The sequence below is a fragment of the Brassica napus genome, chromosome C8 (assembly GCF_020379485.1).
Source record: "Brassica napus cultivar Da-Ae chromosome C8, Da-Ae, whole genome shotgun sequence".
NCBI lineage: Eukaryota > Viridiplantae > Streptophyta > Magnoliopsida > Brassicales > Brassicaceae > Brassica > Brassica napus.
In genome coordinates, this window is record NC_063451.1 from 37519435 (window position 1) to 37542819 (window position 23385).

General features: G+C 38.2%; 3 protein-coding genes and 1 long non-coding RNA gene across 4 annotated transcripts; 1 reads left to right on the plus strand and 3 right to left on the minus strand.

The window, feature by feature from the left end:
* The first annotated feature begins 4290 nt into the window (after positions 1-4290).
* LOC111208790 lies at positions 4291-6012 on the plus strand. Its single transcript, XR_002660687.2, has 2 exons — positions 4291-4508; positions 5084-6012. It is a non-coding gene; the product is annotated as an uncharacterized LOC111208790 (long non-coding RNA).
* LOC106433979 (chalcone--flavanone isomerase) lies at positions 5903-7720 on the minus strand. Its single transcript, XM_013874822.3, has 4 exons — positions 7519-7720; positions 7290-7448; positions 6949-7172; positions 5903-6291 (listed from the first exon to the last, which is right to left on the minus strand). Exons 1-4 carry the CDS (start codon positions 7640-7642, stop codon positions 6043-6045), a joined length of 756 nt encoding a protein of 251 aa, XP_013730276.1. The 5' UTR covers positions 7643-7720; the 3' UTR covers positions 5903-6042.
* A 3203-nt stretch (positions 7721-10923) lies between these two features.
* LOC106433994 (chalcone--flavanone isomerase) lies at positions 10924-13008 on the minus strand. The gene is made up of 6 exons (XM_013874835.3): positions 12754-13008; positions 12516-12677; positions 12042-12221; positions 11797-11924; positions 11344-11547; positions 10924-11255 (listed from the first exon to the last, which is right to left on the minus strand). Exons 1-6 carry the CDS (start codon positions 12890-12892, stop codon positions 11154-11156), a joined length of 915 nt encoding a protein of 304 aa, XP_013730289.1. The 5' UTR covers positions 12893-13008; the 3' UTR covers positions 10924-11153.
* Positions 13009-14154: 1146 nt separating this feature from the next.
* On the minus strand, positions 14155-16935 carry LOC106433981 (exocyst complex component EXO70H1-like). Its single transcript, XM_013874825.3, has one exon. It carries the CDS (start codon positions 16138-16140, stop codon positions 14248-14250), a length of 1893 nt encoding a protein of 630 aa, XP_013730279.1. The 5' UTR covers positions 16141-16935; the 3' UTR covers positions 14155-14247.
* Between the last annotated feature and the right edge of the window lie 6450 nt (positions 16936-23385).

The window sequence follows — 23385 nt, forward strand, 5'->3', positions numbered from 1 at the left end:
TCATCTGGTTCCGAAACCATCTTCACCAATTGAGAACAATCCGTTGCAAACGTAACCTGAAACTGACGTAAATTACTCATACATTCCATTGCCCAAAGAAGCGCTTCCATCTCCGCATGAAGGGGAGAGATACTAGCCCTCACATTCCTTGCCCCCAACAATCCCTCAAATCCTTCTAAGGTGCTGAGCCAACCTTGTCCTGAAAAAATATCCCCCTCTTTCCATGAACCATCTGTGAAAAACCATCTTCCTGGAATTGACGGCAATGTCGTATCCACTTGTTGTGGTATTATCCTCTGTTCATTCAATATTTGTGCTTCAGTCCACAGTGTTGATTCTGTTTCCGCTAATTTAAGTGTATCCATGGGATCCATATCCAAATTACTGAAGACTTTATTATTCCTAGCTTTCCAGATGTACCATAGTATCCATGCAAACTGATGATCTTCCAGCTGCGGAAAAACTCTCCAAAATAGATGATCCATGTTTGCGAAGAGAGAACTTGTTGGGAAAATGTTTGGATTTGATGGTATCTTCGAGAGAGCCCAGACCTGGAGTGCCGGAGGACATTCAAAAAGCACATGGTTTATTGATTCCTCATGGGCTCCACATCTTGCACAACAAAGATCCCCTTGAATCCCCCTTGCCTGTAAATTCTTCCTTACTGATATACATCCTGTCACCAATTGCCATAGAAAATGTTTTAACTTTGGTGGACACCTTATCTTCCAACAAAACGCCTTCAGAACATTCACTGTGGGGCCAATCAGCAATGGTGGTCTCTTCCTATCTGGATAAATCCGTTCTACCTGATAACCCAATTTGACCGTGTATTTCCCATTTTTTGTGAAGTGCCACCCATCTCTGTCTACCCTCTGAATCCTGCTCAGTGGTAAACTTTCTATAAGTTTCGCATCCTGTGGATCCACCAATAACCGAATTGCCTGTGAGTTCCAAGTACGTGAGGTAGAGTCAATGAGAGACTCCACTGTAAGATCCGGGTATAAATTGTGTTGATTTTTATTTGCTGGTCTCGGGCGAGTGGTTGGGAGCCATGGATCATTCCATACATATATGGAAGAACCTGATCCCACCCTTTTGATTAGTCCTTTGCTTACCAGAGATCTAGCAGAGACGATACTCCGCCAGCCATATGACGGATAATATGAACGAACCGGTTCCAGAGGTGAAGCATTCCTGTAATACCGACCTTTGAAAACTCGAGAGAATAATGTGTTTGGCTTCTCTATTAGACGCCATAACTGTTTACCAAGCATCGCTGTGTTGAAATCAGTGATGTCCTTAAACCCTAGACCACCTTCATCCTTATCTAAACATACTTTGTCCCATGATTTCCAATGCATGCCTCTTGTGGTTCCCCCTGAACTCCACCAAAATTGTGATACCGCACTCGTTAGTTTTTTCACAGTTGCCTTAGGTAAACGATAGCACGACATCGTATGATTTGGTAATGCCGTAATCACTGATTTAATGATCACTTCCTTTCCTCCTTTTGTGAAGAACTTGAAAGTCCATCCATTGACTCTATTATTTAATCGATCCTGAACAAAGCTAAACACTTGGATCTTTGAACCCCCATATTTTATGGCAAACCAAGATAAGATCCCATTCCTCCAAGATTCTGAATACCCAAAATATCCCTTAAATCCTGTCGTACTGATTCTTCAATCTTATGTCCAAATTGAATTGAAGACTTTTCAAAATTTATTAACTGCCCCGAAACTGCCTCATATTCCTTTAAAATCCTAAGAATAGTTTGACACTCTTCTTTTTGGGCTTTACAAAAAAAGAGGCTATCGTCCGCAAAAAGCAAATGGGATATCGATGGACAAGCTCTTGCCACCTTCATTCCCGTCAGTTGTTTCCCCCTCTCTGCCCTTTTTATATTTGCAATTAAGGCCTCAGTGCAAAGAACGAATAAATAAGGTGATAAAGGATCCCCTTGACGTAAACCCCTATGTGGAATAATGAGTCCACATGGTTGACCATTAAGAAGTACCCTATATTGAACCGACGATATACATTTCATCATCAATTTAATCCAATGGATGTCAAAACCCAGTTTTTGTAGTAGGGCCTTGATGAAGTCCCATTCTACTCTATCATATGCTTTGCTCATATCCGTTTTAATTGCCATAAACTTTCCCTGACATGCCTTGTTTGTTCGTAGTCCATGGAACATTTCCTGGGCTATAAGAATATTATCGGAAATCAGCCTTCCTGCCACGAAAGCCGATTGGGTTTCAGATATAAGTAAGGGAAGATAGATTTTTAGTCGCTGACACAAAACCTTGGAAATAATCTTATATCCTACATTACAAAGACTGATTGGCCGCAATTCCGTCATCCTTGTGGGTCTTTCCGTTTTTGGAATCATACAGATATTAGTAATATTTAATCGTGTATCCATTTTTCCCGTAACCAAAAAATTATTCACCATCTCTACCAAATCATTCTTAATAATATGCCAGGAGTATTGGAAAAAAGAGCAGTCATGCCATCCGGCCCGGGCGCCTTCTCCGGATGCATCATAAACAAAGCCTCTTTGACTTCCTCTTCCGTCGCTAATCTCAGCAACCGTTGATTCATCTGGGGAGTAATACCCGGTGTAACCTCTGCCAGAAAACTATTGAAATCCGATGGGGAAGTGGTAGTAAACAATTTGTCAAAATAGTCAATAGCTACCTTTTCCACACCCTTATCTCCTGTAATCCAAGTCTCATCCTCATCATGTAACCCAACAATTCTTTTACGAACCCTTCGTTGCTTGGTTAAAGCATGATAAAACTTCGTGTTAAGATCCCCAGAGGAATACCACATATTCCTACTTTTCTGGTGCCAATACTCTTCTTCATCCTTATATGCATCTTGTAACTTCCTTGACACCTCGAGAATATCCTCCTGAGACCTAGTATTATCTGTTTGTACCTCCTCAAGTGCTTGTTGTAAATCATTTATTTTTTCCTTTCCATAGGGTGGATTATTTTTCCTCCATTTAGCAATTTCATGACGACAATTGCTAATGCGTGCCACTATACTCTCCGTTCCCCCTTCTACACCTCCTTCGCTATGGTCTAGCCAACCCATTGTAATTGATTCCATAAGTCCTTCTTGTCCAATCCACCTCTTATCGAACCGAAATTGTCCCTTCCTCCTAGGAATTTTATCTTCTAGATAAGCCACCACCGGTCGATGATCCGAAGCCACCATCCGTAAATACTCTGTAAAAGAACATGGGAATAAAGTATGCCACTCTTCATTTGCTAAAGCACGATCTAATCGACATTTAACCAGCACTGCCCCTTTCCGTTTTCCTCTTCTTCCTTGCCAAGACATTTTATTTCCCCGAGCAGGAAATTCTAGTAAACCACTATTTCTTATCATGTTATTAAAAGGAATAAACGAATCCGCGCTCCGTATAGATCCTCCGTCTTTCTCATGATTACCAGTGATTTCATTAAGGTCACCTATGATGAACCAGGGTTCGGATCGCGATAGTCCATATCTAGTTAATCGCTCCCACACTTGTTCTCGCATCTTTTGAACTGGATCTCCATATACAAAAGTAAGATAAACCATTTTGCCAAGGATCTCCGCTTCCACATCAATCATACGGTTACTAGAATATAATACCTTGACCTGATAATCATTATTATAAAAAAGCGCTAATCCTCCACTTTTCCCCACTGGATCCACTGTGACCAGATTATCATAACCAATATGCGCTTGAAAATTTTGAACAAACTCTGAATTTTGCTTCGTTTCTGCTAAAAATAAAAAATCTGGTTTATGTTTATGCCTTATCTCCTTCAAATAGCTTATGGTCCACTTACTTCCCATTCCTCGACAATTCCAACTTAACACTCTCATTTAAATTATTGTTATTTACTATGCTCCTAAAAGCCAAATTGACGGGTGTAAAGATACCCTATTTCCATGATCCTCCTATTGTTCTTTGTTTGAGGCCTTAAACACCCATATTTGCCATTTTCTTTTTTCACGTAGAATGCAGAAAATATAGCTACTTGTAATAGAAAAGAAAACTCCTCCCTCTGAGCTATCAACATGGGTGAGAAGATTCCATTCCTTACGTATATGTTACGTACCCTCCAATCCAAAGATTCCCATATCCCAACAAAGACCCTGAAAAATACATCCATCTCCTTGCCCCAATCTATATAAAACGGTAACATACACACAAGAAAAATGAAAGCGTCTCCTTTATAACTCCAATACCCCGAAAACATAAACATACTCAACCCAATATCACCAACACGATCATTTGCTAACAAAACTAGAATAAAAAAACGTGAGCTCTCTCTCCTTTCCACGCCACATATCCCTTCCAAAGATCCTTGGCTCCTTGAATTTGTATTTTTAAGAAAAACGAGCAGCAGTGATGCAATTCTAGAAAAAACGCCGAACTCCTCTACGTGCCAGATAAGCCTCCTTACATCAGCTCCAGCCAAAATGTGATTCCCCTTAAGGTCCGTTTCTATGATTAACTCTGTTTTCTGTGGTTGGTTTAATGAGACCAACCAGAGAACCCATTTCCCTGTTAACCACTCCAAGCCCCCAGTCCCTGTTAAGCCACCGCAAATCACCAATCTCCATATCTCCATCAAATCAAATCCATTATTGAATCCTCCATTTTCTTTATAATAGATTAGATTCCTTATACTTGAGTAATTCAAAATAATACCTGAGTAATCATGCGAATTCACCGGTATAATTGCCAATATCGAGATCCATTTCGCAGATGTCCTTGATTTCCAAAAAATCCGTTTAAACCAATTTCATGTACCCGATCCACAACATCGGAGATTTGAAGAAGATCCCCTGAATGAAATTCCCTTTATGATTCCTCTTTCCTAACACAACCCCGCCGTCAATTCCTGGATCCCATCGGTGAGAAGGCATCAAGAGCGTGAAACCCTAGATCGCCTATTCTATCGCCATCTCCCAGAGCGTTTTTGTTTTGTATATTGTGTTTATATTAAAATTTCTATTTAATTATTTTAAATTATATTTTATAAATTACAGTTTTCAAATTTGACTTCAGTTACCTACAAATCAGGATCTCTCGATAAAGGAGCTAATCTTTTAGGTGAAAAAGCTACAACTTCAAACAGTAGGGTTGGATCGGAGGAAGAGAGGTCTGACAGGGTCTTGACCGGGTCCGAACTCCCAAAGCTCTATGTTGTTGGGGAACTCTGCAAGGATCTTACCACCTTCTTGATTTACAATATAAATAGTGGCAGAGTTAGAAGTTTTGTTCACTGGAATCAACATTAAACATGGGGTCAATTGCATCTAAATTAGCCAATTTTTATTTTTTATACTTACAAACTTAACATATAAACTAAAAGTATATAAAATCATAGTTGTCAACTGACCCTTCCGTCGTAAGTACCTGTGCACTGTCTATAAATAAAAAGGTTAAAAAATAGATTTTTAAAATTTATACTATTTAGTCAATAATTTTAAAAGAAAATTTTAACGAATAAAACTTTTATATGTTTGATAAATATTTTACAAGAAACTTGATAAAAATAAGTGAAAACTTACTATTGCAATATTGCATCATCCAATATAATTCCAATAAAAGTTTTTAGATGTAATAATAGTTGGACAGGGCTTTTTGATAAGGTCTCGGTTTCTGTGTCTCAAATATATAATTGGCCAAATAGGTTAAAACATATTTGGATCGGGGTCCAGTATTTGTTTAGGTTTTAGTCTTTCACATGTAATCCGGATTTTGGTTCAATTTCAGCTTGGACCCAAAAACGGCTCATAAAACCGGTTTTGCTCGGCATCATCTATATTCTCTAGAAGCAAAGATCAGCTGGTAATACATTTTGATTCGTTTGGTATTTTACTATTTTTGAACCAACTCCATGTGATTATTTAATAAGTCTTACGAACAGAAACAGATTTAAAACATACAATGGGAACTAAACAGAACGTTATTAGATATAGAAACATAAAGCACTAAAAAACCAAGAAAAAACTCCCATTCCATCAGTTCTCTTTGGCCAGTTTATCTCCTAGGGGGAGATTGTTAGCTTCCTCTTGATCAGTCTTTGTTGCATCTTCTTCGACCTTGTCACTATTCATCAGCTGAGCTAATCTCTCGGCAACACTCAACCTAGCCCCAGGAGACACACCGTTCTTTCCAATGATCGATTCAAGAACTGCCTCTGCCAACAACTTATTTTCGATCACCGCTTTTCCCGTTTCAGGAATGCTATCATCTTTCGAAAACGCAACCTGCAAACATTTCAGATCACACCAAAGACATGTCATTCAACTTTTCAAAGCAATCATATCACGTATGCACTACGATTGCGTTTACATCTAAACACATTAAAGAAAAAACATTCTTACTTACATGTTTCAAACGCTTTCTACATTAGCATTTATATGTAAACAAACAAACTTCTTAATAACTTTCACATTCTGAAAACCTTATCTGTTAGAAACAAATTGACGAGATAATTCACTTATCACCTATTGATCTTATGTTGGAAACACATCAAAATTTATATGGTATCAGACCATCTATCCATGCTATCCAACTCAACCAATAACTGATATAGCCATAGAGTCATAGACCATCCATCCTTGTCCAAATATTCCGAAATTGAGACTCAAATAGCCTTTTTCCAATACACATATTAGTAACAAAGTACCAAATCTAAAGTTGGAAGAGACCTATCTAATCCATTGGTTTTTGATTGAAAATCTAGGTAACTTAATACTATCCTTTATAAAGCAGGGCATCGAACATTTCATTTTCCATTGACATTTGCATTTATGATCAAAACCTATGGTTCTATTTGGAAACATAAGCTTCATATTATAACATGTAAACGTAAAACGCAAACGCAAGTCAACGCTATAAAAAGTTATGAAGGCATCAAGTACCGTAAGAGAGCCTTTAGAGGCGAGAGCGAAGAGGATGGATGCACCAGGAGGGAACGTTTCGTCTTTGAAGACTTCCAAAAATCTCTCCACAGCTTTAGCCTCAGAGTCTGTGTAAATCCCTAACGATTTCCATATCGCCACACAGTTCTCCGTTACTTTCTCTGAATATTGTTGTCCCGTTAACGGCAGCTTCATCGTCACTTTGATGAATTTCTCAAACGAGCCTAATTAAGAGTTAAAAAGAAAAGAGATTATTTAATTAATGACAAAGTAGGAAACCTTTTGACTTAAAACACTTTGGAATGACGTGTCAGTAAAGTAAGTGGTGTGAGGAAAAGCACCTGTGACGATTTCACGGAAGAAAGGGACGGATTCCGTTAACTCCTCTGTCGTTTTACCTTTCCACTTAACGGAGAGTGACGGGACGGAGACAGGATCTAGGTAAACTCCGATGACGGTGAAGATCACGAATTTTCCTTGGATATCCAAACCTCGCACACCTGCGTACGTTAGCAATAACAAATAAAAATCAAAAACGAAGGAGGAAAGTGTTTTAAAGCGTTTTCGAACCTGCGCCACCGAGGAAGAGAGGGTTGGAGGAAGCCGGTGAGATGACGGACGGTGGAAAAGTAACGGAATCAACTTGAAGTTTCGTGACGGTGGGTAACGGTGACGGACAGTTGGAAGAAGACATGGTTTGAGTTTGGGGTTAGGTTTGAATATTTTGATAATGATGAGGTTTGATGAATGATGATAAATAATGTAAAAAGTATTTTTTTTTTTTTTTGGTGGGTTTATAAGCAGAGGAGGTAGGTAGCAAAAGTTAGGTTACGATTACGAGCGTTGGTTGTGTAAGCACGTGGCGTTACGCGCTTCTGTCCCTTAAATTTTTGAATGTAAGATTCAGTAATTATGGTAGTTGCCGAAACTTTAGAGCTTATTTGACAAGGGCCCCGGTTTACAGTAATTGTTTAATGGTAACCAATTTGAGCGAAATAATTATTTTAAGTTAAACACCAAAAGGACGTCATTCCTATATAATCGATTCAAAATAAATAAAACTGGTTCAGTTCTAAACTAAACTAAATTAATTTATTAGTATATGACAGCCATCATCAGCACACATATCAAAATAAAGGTTTCGGTTATATATTAATTGACTACATTTCAATAGTTTATGTTTAAGATCTAAATTTGTATTAGTTCTTGATATTTTTAAACTTGATCTAAGATTTTAAACGTTTGTGTATAAAAAGTCACCAAGTGACAAGTTTATGAAGAAATTGGTCGTTTTCCCCCATGGGGCTACCGAAACTTTAGAGTTTTTTTTTTTAATTTCACTAGAGTAAATAATGCATTTTAATGGTAACTAATTAGTTTATGTTTTATTAAAATAAAATATTGCATTTTGTTATATTATTAGATTTTTCAAGTTTTGACACATATTAAAACACATTAAATCTAATGATTGTGAGAGGATTTTTTCTTTCAGTTTTGTATTTATTTATTTCATTCCATGCTTTTTATGTAAAATGTCCTCTCTTTCTCCGACAATTTGAATGTTTTAGATCCATGGAGATGATGGTTAATTATATTCTCTTGTGGCACTGGGGGTTCAAACTTCATGGCTCAGATTTGTGGTGTTAGATCTAAATTGTGTTACCATGTCTTGTTCGGCTTCTTCTGCAGATCTATAATGGTTTGGGCCTCTCCGGGTTAACGGCGTGACATTAGAATTTTCGTACTAATGAGAAGTGATGTAGTATGCTTCAAAAATATGTTGATGTGTTCTCGGTGGAGCTCACATCTTGTTTTGAAAACGTCAATCTAAATTTTTGCTAAGATTTCTCCAGCTGTGGGAAAATCAGTCGGTTGGAGGATGCGACCCAGGTCAATCTATCCACTGATTCCAAAACGATGAAGCCAACAAATTATGTTTGCTCTTTTTATCTCTACGCTTCTTTTTCGTTTTCTCAAATTTTGGCGTCTCTCCTTCGTGTTAAATGACAGTAGTTGTCTTTCTAATTGTTTTTATTTATTTATTTAGATCAGATCGTTCAATTCATTGTTGAAAACTGATTTCTCATTTTAATTTGGGGCTTATCAGCGCTAGGTTTCCATTTGTCAATATGCATCGGTTTTAGGTTTTACACTATTCCAATCTGGTTTGGTGATTTGATATGATTTTTCCAGTTATTTTTTACTTTATTCCAGCTGATACTTTTTTTTTATTTTTCAAAAAATAGGAAGCTCTTAAAAAACGTTATAGTATATATTATTTACATTAACATAACTATATTATCATAAATAGAAGATTATGTATATATTGTTTAAATAGTTTGGTTTTGAACATTTAGGAAACTTAGGTAAGTAGATGTGTTTGCTCTAATTATAACTAGATTTTCACCCGCGCAACCGTGAGGATGTTTGTTTTCATTTTTCTATACATAAATTATTGTTTTAAAATATAAGTAGTATATATTTTTAACGTTAATCATATACTAAAATGTTTATATAACTATTTCAAATACAATAATTTTATAATTTACATTTTATAATTAATCAATTGTTTAAAACCGTATATATTTGTTACTTCTTATTATATATTTATCTTATTGTATTTGCATTTAGTTATTAAGCAAATTAATATATTCATGAGAAAACATATTTGAAAATTATTTTGTATTTAATTTATGTTAAATTCTGACCCATCTTTCAAAGCTAGATTTCTTTTTACCAATATTTTTTATTCTTATTCATTTTTAATATATTATTGTATATACAAAAGTCGAAGATATGTTAATTTTTAGACATGTATTATATAGTTTGCTAATTTTTAGCTGTTCTATCATCATATTGTATTTTTAAAATAAATAGTTTATATTTATGAAAATAAAATTTATAAATTTATCAACTGAATATAATTTTATCATATTTATTTAAGTATAATAATTATATTTTAACATGATCATGACTATAAAGTAGATAAAATATGATATAATTTATTTATTTTTCATTTTATAAATGATAACTTAAATATATTAAATTATTGTTAAAATATTTTTTACACAGATTTATTACAATTTCTAAATATAATATATAAATTTATTATATTTAAAATGAAAATATATTATGATTAAAGTAGTTACAAAGATTTTATATTATTAGCTTTAAAGAAAAACATGTTAATTTTTATACATGTATTATATAGTTTGCTAATGTTAACCCATCTTACCAACGTATTTGATTTTATTTTCGAAAATAAATATTTTATACTTAAGAAACTAAAATATATAAATTTAATAAAATTTTATTATATTTAGCTCAATGTAATAATTTTCTTTTAATATGATTAATTATGATTATATAGTAGATAAAATATTAAATAATTTTTTTTTTCATTTTATAAACGATAACTGAATATATTAATGTATAATAATATTTCAAACTAATTTCAAAATTAGTGAAAATATTTAAATATAATTTCGAAAAAATCTTTCAAAACAGATTTTTTGAATTTTAAAATAATTATATTTATATTTAAAATGAAAAGATATCAAAAGATATTATGATGAAAGTATTTTAAAGATTCTATGTATTATTAGTCTTAATAAAATACCTTTAATAAGATTTATAAGTGATGGTCCAAATTAAAAAATCACACATGAAAGAAGTCATGACTTCTATTTTAATATATAAAAAGATAAGACAGTTTTATCTATAATGAAGGTTAAAAAATTATTTGAAAATATAGTGGCAAAAATCTGGTAATACCCCGTTAAGTTAATGTTAAATTAAGGTTAAAAATTTATTTGAAAATATTAGTGTATTTTTAATAGTATTGATTTAGATGGAAAATAATAATTGGACAAGGCTTTGGAAAGGTCCGGTTTTCTGCGTCTCATGTGTAATGGGCCAAAAATATGCATCTCGACCCAATTGAAAATATTTGGATCGGTCTAGTATTCGTATAGGTTTTAGCCTTTGACATGTAATCCGGTTTTGCTCGGCATTATCTTTATTCCCTAGAAGCAAGATCAGCTGATAATACATTTTTGATACGTTTGGTATTTTTGAATCAACTCCATGTGATTATTTAATTATGAATAGAAGCAGATTGTAAAACATGCGATGAGAACTAAACATAACGTTATTAAGCATAGAAACATAAAGCCCTCACAAACCAAGAAAAATCTCCCAGAGGGTCAGTTTTCTTCAGCCAATTTATCTCCGAGGGAGAGATCGTTAGCTTCCTCTTGATCAGTCTTTGTCTTTGTTGCATCTTCTTTGACCTCGTTATTTTTCATCTGAGAATTTGAGGGACATAAACACTTTTTAAAAACTTTTATATTTTTTACCCACAGTTTGGGGCCTATATATATAAAAAAAACTTACGAATTTTTTGTCGCCCAATATTAATGTCTCAGCCCGGCCTTCATTCTTCATCACCTGAGCTAATCTCTCAGCTACACTCAGCCTAGCCCCAGGAGACACACCGTTCTTTCCAATGATTGATTCAAGAACTGCCTCTGCCAAAAACTTATTCTCGATCGCTGTGTTTCCTCTTTTAGGAATGCCATCATCATTCGAAAACGCAACCTGCAAACATTTTAGTTCACACCAAAGAGATGTCATAAAGCTTTCAAAGCTATCATGTTTGTTCTACGATCCAACTTAATATTATTATCTTATTTTTTCCAACTTAATATTATTGCATCGCACATTACATTTGCCTCTGACATTTGCTATACTCAAAAGGTATGATTCTATTTGAAAAACAAACCCATATCATAACATGAAAACGTAACGCAAGTCAACGTTATAAAAAGTTAAGAAGGCATCAAGTACCGTAAGAGAGCCTTTAGGGGAGATAGCGAAGAGGATGGAAGCACCAGGAGGGAACTTTTTGGGCTTGAAGATTTCCAGGAATCTCTTCACAGCTTGACCCCTAGAATAGTGCCGAGATGGACCAAATGCTTTTGCACAAGGGCCAAAAGAAATTTAAAAATTTTAGTTAGAGTTGGTTCCAAAATAATTTTAGTTAGAGTTTAAGTTTAAAAAAAAATAGATTTAGTTTTTTTTTTACAAATTACTTTTAGTGATCTTGTTAAAACGAAGTTTTGCACTGGGAGGAGGACCACAGCTTATGTCAGAGTTTGAGTTTATCCCTAACGATTCCCAAATTGCCTCACAGTTCTCTGTTACTTTCTCCGAATATTGCTGTCCCGTTAACGGCAGTTTCATCGTCACCTTAATGAATTTCTCAAAAGAACCTAATTAAGAGCAAAACAATCATAAAAACTGTAAGATAATGTGTTTCCCTTATACACCACAAAATATATACCATCAAAAATATAGAATTAATTGTTTATAAAAAATCAGAAATCTCCTTATATCTGCAAAATGTCTAAACAAAAACTGAGAATACAATGTAAAATATTATCAAAAATCTATAAAAAATAAACAAAAAGTTAATTAATTTAGACGGTCAAAAAAAAAGTAGAAACCCTTTGACTTAAAACACTTTTAAATAACGTGTCAGTAAAGTAAGTGGTGTGAGGAAGCACCTGTGACGATATGACGGAAGAAATTGACGGATTCCGTTAACTCCTCTGTCGTTTTGCATCCCCAACCGAAAGAGGTAAGGCTCCCTACGGCGTTAGGATCTAGGTAAACTCCGATGACGGTGGAGATCACAAACTCTCCTTGGATATCCAAACCTTGCACACCTGCGTACGTTAGCAATAACACATAAAATAAAATAAATAAACGGAGGAGGAAAGTGCTTTTTAAGTATTTTCGAACCTGCGCCAGCGAGGAAGAGTCGATTGGAGGAAGCCGGTGAGATGACGGACGGTGGAAAGTTAACGGAATCAACTTGAAGATTCGTGACGGAGGGTAACGGTGACTGAACGCCGGAAGAAATGATGATTTGATCAAACATGACTTTGGGGTTTAGGTTTGAATGTTTTGATGATGATGATGATGTTTGATGATAATAATGAAAAAAGCTTTCTCGGGTTGGGTGATTATAAAGAGAGAGGTAGATAGCAAAAAAAAGTTAGGTTAGGATTACAAGTGTTAGTTAGCATGTGGCGTTACGCGCTTCTGTCCCTTAAATGTTTGAATGGAAGATCAGTATGGTGGTCAAAACTTTAGAGCTCATTTCACACGGGCCTTGTAAATGCGGTTTATTAGTAACCAATTAGTTTATGTTTTATTAGTTTTGTAAAATACAGAGTAAAATATACCCCTTGTTTCTAGGCATCCCCAGACAAAGCAGTGGCATCACTGTTTCTAGGTCAGATTAGATGTTTTTTGTTCATGATGTTCAAGCTACTAACCTTGTCTGTTGCTTAGTTTGCTTTCTTGTTGTGTTTTGTTTTACAGATGTTACTTTGCACAACATGTCAATACGATGCTCTGATTGGAGCACACCCTTTTCATGTTCATGATAGATGCATCCGAGTGACTATTCACCATTGTCCATTGTTTTCTTATTCAGCACGTTATGTTTATTGTATGGTCTGTCTGATTTCTAATGCTTTTTGTTCTGTAAGATGAAGTACTTGACTTCTTGTCTGTATGTTCCCTGAATCAAATTCAATACCAGATTAATAGCTTAGGTTATAAGACACTACTCGTCTTCTTTTCAAGAGTAAATAATCTCAAATGTTATTTTTCATCTACAGTTTCCAATGTACATAGACATTAGACACAAGCACAATGCAACACACAAGTCTCTCAGCTTGAAACACGCCCAAGTGACATCCATGATGTAGAAGAAGATGAAGAAACAGAAGATGAAGCAAGTATTGGTGTTCCATGGAACAGATCAGAGATGTAATTCTCCAAGTTATCTGGCTTGAACCTCACCAGCATCTCAATGTTCCTCTCTTGACCAAGCATTAAATGACAGTAGTTGTTTCTTGTTGTTGTGTTTTGTTTTACAGATGTTACTTTGGACAACATGACAATACGATTCTCTGATTGGCGCAGACCCTTTTCATGTTGATGATAGATGCATCCGAGTGACTATTCACCATTGTTTTCTTCTTCAGCACGTTATGTTTACTGTATGGTCTGTCTGATTTCTAATGCTTTTTGTTCTGTAAGATGAAGTACCTGACTTCTTGTATGTATGTTCCCTGAAACAAATTCATTACCAGATAATAGCTTAGGTTTTAAGACACTACTCGTCTTTTTTTTAAGAGTAAATAATCTCAAATGTTATTTTTCATCTACATTTTCTATTGTACATAGACATTAGACACAAGCACAATGCAACACACAAGTCTCTCAGCTTGAAACACGCCCAAGTGACATCCATGATGTAGAAGAAGATGAAGAAACAGAAGATGAAGCAAGTATTGGTGTTCCATGGAACAAATCGGAGATGTAATTCTCCAAATTATCCGGCTTGAACCTCACCAGCATCTCAATGTTTCTCTCTTGACCAAGCATTGGTAAGTACTTCCTGTAAAACTCTCTGTACTCCGGTACAAGTTTCTTTGCTATCGAAACCTTCAGCTCATCCCTAAGCTTAGCATCTGGCACAACTCGTGGTGATTGTTTCATGTATGCTTCCTCAAACGCCGAGTGAAACCTTCTGAAGTATATTTTGGCCTCCTCTGGTGATAGCTCTGTTGGTTCCTCGGGTAATGACATGTATACATAGGACCATGCTGATATCTCATAGTTTGCCACGTAAGCGCTGAGTTTATCGTCGTGTTTAGTGATCCAATCTTCTCCAAGGAGGTGTCTGAGGTGATCAGACGAACGTACCGTTTCAATGATGAAGTGAAGGTTGTTTGCAATGAAGAGGTAGGATAGTGAAACATCCTTGTAATGTTCTGCTTTGGTGTCTAGCTTGCATAGCAAGACAAGGATGAGCCAAGCGAAATGGACCGAGAGGGCATGATTGTGCTCTTCCTCTTCTAACATTATGACGTAAGACTCAAGTAACCTAGTGTTTCTTGGTAGTGGATGGTCTGTAAGGATTTCAGACAAGACAGAGCTGTGTTCAGACAAGGAAGAGATGAAACTCATTGTTGATCTTGTCAGCTTATGGATCCCTCCTCCAGGTGTAAGAGCTTTGGTTGAATCTTTATGAACCGTTGATTCAAAGTCAGTGAGAGCATTATGGATTGAAACCTTTAGCTTCTGAAGTGACATGAGTGCCTGAGACTTCACACCAGCTACTGAATCATAGTGGAAGATCATCTCTATGTCTTGCCAGAGATTAGAGATGGCAGCTTGGAGATCCATTAAAGAGAAGATCCTCTCATGAGACTTCTTCTCTTTAGCTACAAACTCAGGGAACTTGAATAGGTTAGTGGCTGCTTCGTTTGCTATCTCGTAGAAGCATGACTCTCTCGTTGAGTTGGAAGCAGAGAAGACATGATCACATAGAAGCTTCTCTCCACGGAAGAGAGTAGTGACGCCAATCTTTGCAGCTTTGGTCCAGTTCTTGATCATATGGTCGAGCGTGACCCAGTCTGTTCTGTGAAGCCTTGAGCTTTTGTAAGCTTCTATCCCAAGCAAGCTCAGCCCTTCATCTACTATAGATTTTCTGATCCTCTTGTAGATCTTTACACATTCTTTACCGTATCCGCAACTGATCATACACTCTGCTATAGCCTTTAGGTCAGACATCACCACAGCTGAAGCTTTCTCAACTTTAGTGATGGACTCATTAGCTTTCTTCATCTCATCGTCATCATCTTCATCATAATCATCTTCAAACTCGGAGTTGGTTGACGTTGAGGATTGACCGGAGACTGATTCAGGATCAAGCTTGTCTCTGTTGGAAGATAATATCTGGAAAAACTCTTTTTCAAGCCTTGTCATGGCGATTTGCATTAGGGTTTGTGCTAGGGCAAGCTTTGGAGATTGAGAGTCTTGCGAGACAAGGAAGTGCATAGCTTTGCGCAAGTCACGGACGCATTTGATGAACTCCTTGGCTTCTTTTCTGCTGTGGTTGAACAGAGAGACGATCTTGGTGATGGAAGGCGTGTTAGGGTCCCATTTCTTGATTATGGCTTCTGCTCTCGCTATGGCTTCGTCCATGGTGGACTGAGTGAAGACCTGGTGAAGAGGAGAAGCTGGGGAGGAGGTGAATGAGTGAGGAGATGAAGGAAGAGACTTGGAGGATGAGGAAGAGAAGAAAGAAAACTTTGACTTTTTCTCCATTGAAGATGAGAGATCTGTGTTCTGTTCTTCTTGAATGTTTGATGGTGTTAACTTGGCTTATACTCTTCTATTTTATGAGGAAGATATGTTTTTTCAACAGTTATATAGAGAGAAAAATTGGTCTTGAGCTGAGGATTTGCTTACCTGTAATATTAGACTTAGACCAAAGAGAACCATTGACTTTGATGTATAAGTAAGCCTTAATTTTAGATTAGATCATTACAGGACAGAGGTAAAAAATAAATAAAATGTTTTTGCGTAACACGTCTAAGGACTAAAAGTGTTTGACTATTTCATATTGTCAGATTATAACTAATAAATTGTAAATAATATTTAAAATTGTTTAATTGACTTGTTATTGCATCACTCGTTGTCTTGATTAGTAAATTATAATCCTTGATCGATTTTGTTTTGGGTGGAAAATGGAGGTGTTCTAGTATATTACTAAAGGTTTGAAAATGTCCAGCTTCTAGACTTAGATATTTAGGGTTTGTCTAATAAAGAATGTTCTTATAGCATACTCTTCTTTAAAACGCGTGTCTGCATTTCATTTTTCTTTCTATCAGTCTCAATTTTTTAATCTGCATTTCAGTTTTCGTTAAAATTTGTTAGCACGCCCTTACAAAATGTGGTTAACAACTTACCTTTTTCGTTAACAAATTAAAAGCCCTTTCTCTTATCGCTATTTTGGGATTATATTAAACGGTATTTCTCTTAAACTCAAACTAAAAATAGAGTAGCAAATAGTGTCAAAGTCGATTAAAATATCAAGTTATTGGTAGCTCAGTCTACTCAGAGATTCAATTTTGGCTTATTAGCTTAACTTTCATTTTCAAGCTGACATGTTATATGTACACACATACAATGTTACGATTTTAAAGCTGCTTTTCATCAAATGATATGGAGTTGTTAGACGTCAGTTTCATTAGAAATATCTTATCTCTATTAACATTAATAACTTGGTAATCAAACGACCTTTAAAATGTTGAAAACTGTGGTTTCGTAAACATCGCCTCTGAATTGAATTTGTTATCAAAAAAATCTTGGTAATCAAAAGACCTTTAAAATGTTAAATGTAGTTTTTGTAAAAAAATGCCTCTGTTAGATATTATTGTGACACGAACCTATAAATAGTCATTTAACTACATTTTTCAAATTTGATTAATTATTTATTTACTTAGCAAGTAACAGTACGTTGTAAGAATCAAGACTTCTGTGATTCAACAGATCATGTCTAGGACTTGCGTATTTAGGTTAGAGTATTCACGAAAAATCAACAAGTTATCATCGTATATATGAAACTATTAACCTTTCGTTTGACCAAAAGAAGATCACTTAAAGAAACGTAATAATTATGTATACCAACTTGACCAGCTCATGTATTTTAATCGTATATTATATAATGAAAAGACATTAAGTTATGTATTTTGATGGAGTTTGTAAGGAAAAGTCAAATATACGCACTCGACAAAATGTGAAACAAAGATATACCCGACTCGCTGGCATTTTCCAGCCATAAGTTTCCTTAAAGAACAAAATCGAGATTCGCTAGCCAAAGTCAACTAGATTTGTACATTCCAACCAATTTGGTTTCAACGATGTGTCTATTGGTGGATCCAATTTTGGCCAAAACGTTAATAGGCCACGATCAAGTAAATGGACAGCGAAGAGTTAAAGCTCATAGCGAGCACGCGAACTCCACGGAGACTTCGAAGATACGGAAATCGCGGAACAGTTGTGAAGATCACGGGAGCAGCCCGTTATAAGAAGATATCGACGCATAAGGAAATGACACGTTGAAAATCCCAGAGAGAGCGACATCCATACTTTGACCTTGTTTTTATCCATCTTTAGATCTTTTCTCTTAACGATCTGGTTGTAACGTTTGGTCCTGTTTTACTCATTGTATTCGATCTTATTCATCAATAAAAGTCCATTTTTGCCTACCGGAAACTGATTACATAGTTGTGTTCTAAAGATATTGTTGCCCACATCGTTTACCTTCTCTAGATTGAACTCCCGATCACTATCAAATTCTTAGTGTAGATTTTAGGATCTACATTTTGGCGCCGTCTGTGGGGAAGATAAACGAAAAACATCTTTGCTAAGAAACCGATCTAAGTTTCCTAAGCGCGACTATGGATCCCAATCAAACCATCGGAGCCGCGCCATCAGGAGTCGACAACGTCGATCCTACCAGATCCAACTCAAGAACCGAAACCTTACCCGTTGGACCAACGGGTACCAACGGGACGACTGGAACAGCCTAGACACAACGAATCCCTCCAATTGGAACCTCGAACCAGGAACGATCGTCAACCCACGATCGATCCTCACCACCAGATCGCACTTCGGTTCTGGAAGGACCTCGATCCCCGATCGAACCGAAGCTCGAGTCTGGAATCGCCCTGGAGAAAGAAAGCTTGCTAAAGACCTAACCTGACATCAATCAACTAGGCCGATATCTCTGACCCCCCTAGCACAGACTCTTGAAGAAGTGACCGAGCTTCGAGGGATAGTCTCATTATTAATCGACGAAACCCGCAGCCAAAAGGCCGCTTATCGTGCCGTCGCTAACCGACTGGATCAAGCTGAACGGGAACTCGCGGAGCACCGAGCTAATGCCCGAGAAAGAAACCAATCACCGCCTGATCCATTAAGGGAAACACTAAATCCTAAAAATACCGAAGCCTTCAGTACTTCAGAGATTCCGAGCGCTCGATCCGGACGCTACGTGGGAGAGAACTCGCTACGACCTCCGCAGCAGATCATGCCTCAGCGAAGCCTGAGTTACAGTGGGCTGGACGAAATAGACACCGGACTACAAGCTCAAAGAAGTACTCCAATCCAATCACAAAAAAAGATATACAGAAAGACCCTGAGACCCTATAAATCGAGTGCCACCACTGGGAAACCTAACCTCCGAGAATCGAACTCCACCTGGTGCGAGAACCGTTCAGCAAACGGGGTTCAATGACCTAATATGGCAAGCTCGCGGTTACGACCCCCGCAGACCCATCGGCGCGGATCCTCAAAGAGAAGACCTGGGGATCCCGGGCGAAACCGGAACGTTCCAGAATTATATCGAAAGAAATGACGTCGAGCTAAAGAATACACGCCATCGTGCATATGGCAATGAGCTCCGTTCCAGACGTAGATATGGTCATTGAGGAGACAAGGAGAACTCCATTCACGAACTGAATCGCCAATGTAAGACCACACCATGTCGGGAAACTCAAATTTCTCGAGTACGCCGGGAACACAAACCCGAAAGCTCACGTACGAGCCTTTCGACTAGCGATATCAAGAGCACACCTCAACGATGACGAAAAAGAGGCCGGCTATTGCCGCTTCTTTGCCGAAAATCTCACCGGGGCCGCCCTTGAATTGTTCGCTGGCCTCGAAGAAAACTCAATCGACAACTTCACCCAGTTGGTGTCTACGTTCCTCAAACAATACTCGGTTTTCATAGAAACGAGGGTTAACGAGGCAGGCCTCTGGAAACTCAAGCAAGCGCCTTTCGAGCCATTAAGAGTGTACATAAACAAGTTCAGGGAAATCAAAGCCAAGATCTCGCACCCAAACAAAGTCGTGGCCCTGGCGGCGTTAAAGAACGGCGTCTGGTTCTCATCCAAATTCAGGGAAGAAATGGCAGTGCGGGCACCAATCTCATTGGACGATGCCCTACACCGAGCTTCCTATTTCGCAACTCACGAAGAGGAGGTCGCAGCCTTAAAGGAACAGTACATCGCAAACAAAAATAACGTCGCCAAAAAGAATAATGCTCCTAAAGAACTAGCAACTAAAGGGTAACACTCCTATGTGATAAAAAATTCGCCGCAAAACAAATCATCAACGTACGACCCCAACAAACACTGTGCCTTCCATGACCGAAAGGTCATTCGACCGTGGAATGTCGAGCGGCACTTCACAGTCAAAACAAAAATAAAAAGACCAGCGAGGATACCGAAGAAGAAGAGGAAGAGCCAGCGATCCAAAATCTAATCGAAAAGCTAAAGGCTCTTCGAATAAAAGAAGCAGGGAAACCGAGCAAGAGTGGCCTAGCTCTCCACCCCCAGTGCCGAAGAAAAGAGTCGACATGATCTCATGGGGGTCAGAAAGCCATACACCTAACATAATCGAGGGACATACCGAAGGAAGAGTATGCATCGACATTACGGTAGTAATCCGTACACTAGAGAACCTCAATGAAGCTACCCCTCCTCCCAGTGCGGGGTCTCCCTTTAGGAAAATCCCCAACTTCAAGCGAAAGCAGAAGATGCCCAGAATCCGCGAACTGCTAGAAAGACCGATTGCCCCACAAATTCAGAAGAAAGACAGCATACGAACCCTTAATCGCAAACAACACCAACCAAAAGATGGAATTTTCCGACGTTAAACAAAGGCAAACAAAGAATCGACTTTATTTACAGAAGCTCTAAATTTTGCAACTCGGTTAACTCCATCAAAGTATACCAACGAAGAGCCGAATACAGCGTAGGAATCACCTTCGACGAAAATGAGACCGCAGATCTTGATAAACGACACAACGACGCTCTCGTAACACGACTCGACGTCGGCGGCTGCGAACTATCTCGAGTAATGATTGACACCGGTTGCTCGGCTGATGTCCTCTGATCGGGTTCGCAGGGGAAACCACCTATTCCCTTGGGTCAATCGAGCTCGCTTTAACCGCCGGAGAAGTCAGGAAAATCGTGGAATTCATCGTGATAGACCGTCCAGCCCCGTTTAACGCAATCCTTGGAAGGCCCTGACTATACAACATGAAGGCAGTTCCCTCAACCTACCACCAATGCTTGAAATTCCCGACTCCGAAAGGAATCGAAACCATCAGAGGAAGTCATAAAAGCTCGAGAACATGCTACCTTGCAAGCTTTAAAGATATCGAGCAACACTCCTAATAACGCGACCAAGACCAACAACAAACGTACATGTGTACACGAACCACCGAACAAAAGACTCTATCTCTGGGAAAATAATCGAACTACGTTATGACTTGATCCCTCGCCGACAATATGTAGGTAACTCACGACACGAGTTCAGTTACCCACCAACTACACAGCTCGAAGGATGGCGTCGCAACACCGGAAGCACGCTAGCACGACATCATCGACTTCGAATCCAAAAACAAGCTCCCTTCCTTATCTCAAATTTGTAACAAACCGAAACCCAACGTTTTAATAAAATTCGGTTCTTACACCTCGTAAATCAAGCTCGTTAGATTTCTTATATCCGAAAATCGCAATATTCTTAATGGTTGACTGTAAACCAGGACCCTGATCAAGTCTTCGGTTACAACCAGCTCTGCCAACCAGTGCGGCGAAACTAGTTAACAAAATATTTTGTTACACCAAACGTATGTCGATAAAAGTACCTACGACAAATCGACACACGGCCTTAAAAGATCGGCCTCGCGTAAACATAAAAATTGCGACAAACAACTCGAGAACTCACAATCCTTTCTTTATTAAAAAAACTAATAAAGCAACAAAAACAAAGGGGGAAGCGAAAATAAAAATCAAATCCCTAAAACTACTCCTCGATATCGAATTCACCATCCTCGAACTAGTCGTCTGCGCGCTTCATCTCGTCACCTGTACCATTCACCGCAGAAGGAACTTAAGCAAAGAAATATTCTGGCAGGTCCTCCGTAATCTGAGGCAGATCAAGGTTCTCAACGGAGAAATCCGAAACCGCCATCACATCAAGCTCGGATCCGAGCTCGACCTCTTTCGTTCGAAGACGCGACAACTCATCTGGTGCCAAAAGGTTGTTGTTCATGATCTTCTTCAAGAGATCTATGTTCGCCATGACCTCCCTAAGACGAGCTTCACAATCAGTTGCGGCCTTTTTCTTCTCCCACTTCTCCTTCATAGATACCAGCATGTTCAAGTAGTTGTCTGCCAAAGCCTTTTTAGCATCGTAAGTTGCGCGACGAAGGTCATCAGAAAACTTATTAGCGGAAGATTCGACCTTCGCCTCCAAAAAAGAAACTTGCTCGAGGTCCGGCTTCCTCTCATTACTCACAACTCGTAAACGAGGCTCGAACGAAGCAGCCAGATTCCTCAGCTTCTCAGCAGCGGCCAGCTGAGCAGCGTTAGCACGCTCTCGATCCTGAGCCATCTTCGGACCAAGTTTCAGCTCCCGGACGACCTTTTTTATCTCATAAAGCTCGTCGGAGCGCGGAACATCCTGCAGACGCCTCTCCAAAGTCGCGGTGAACTCATTATTAGCATCCATGGCCTGGAACATAACGAGTCAACACGGACAAAACAAGCTAAAGATTCAAAGTTACAATTATCAAAAAGACTACCTTAGCATGAGCAACAACCATCTTCACATAGGCCTCACGCTCCATCATATTTCGTAAGGAAGGAAGTGGACATCCAGCAGGCTTGAAATGCCTCACCAAGTGAATGACACTGTCTGATCCTCCGTGATAAGACAATCTTTAAAGTGAGAAAACTGCCAATGAAACGGCTTAGCAACAACCGTATCACCCGAAACACCGAGATGATGGTCCGCACCATTCGTTATCGCCTTCTTTGGAGGACGATCACCCTCCCGAACCAGTTGGGCTACTCGACTTTGCACGAGCAGCAGACTTTTCACCTTCGAGGCCTTTTCCCTCTTGAGGTGAAGCTCGCGGAAGTCGGGTCTCCTCGCGAGGAACTTCTGTGAGTGCTTCGCTCACGTCTCCGAATCGGATGTGTTCCGCACTAACGCCGCCAGCTCGATTTCGTATCCTTTCGGATTCGCGAATGTTCGTCCTTCTCGATGCCATGTCCTTTCGGCGAGAGAAAACAAGAATCTATCAGAGTACTGTGATAAACCCTAAATGAAGTAAAGCTTTATAAAGACCAAACGTCCCCATATCTCAACGATTTAGAGAAAAGAATCTCGAAAACTAAGGAAGAAAAAAGATATTCCGAAAACCATGTTTATCCATTCAAAATAATCAAAACTTTGCGACCAAAGATCGCGGAAAACAAAAGTTTGAAACAAAAAATAATATCAAAACAGGAAGATCAACTAGAATAGGCGTCATCGGGAACAGACGACCCTCCGGCTTGATCCACTAAATCTTAAAAAACCTGAGGAAGGTCGAGCCCGGAGATTGACCAATCCGATACAGCAGCCATAGTAACAAGACCTTCACAGTCCTTCTCCATATCCTTCAAACGAGCAAACTCAGCATCCACGGTTAAGCCCCCATCCTTGAGT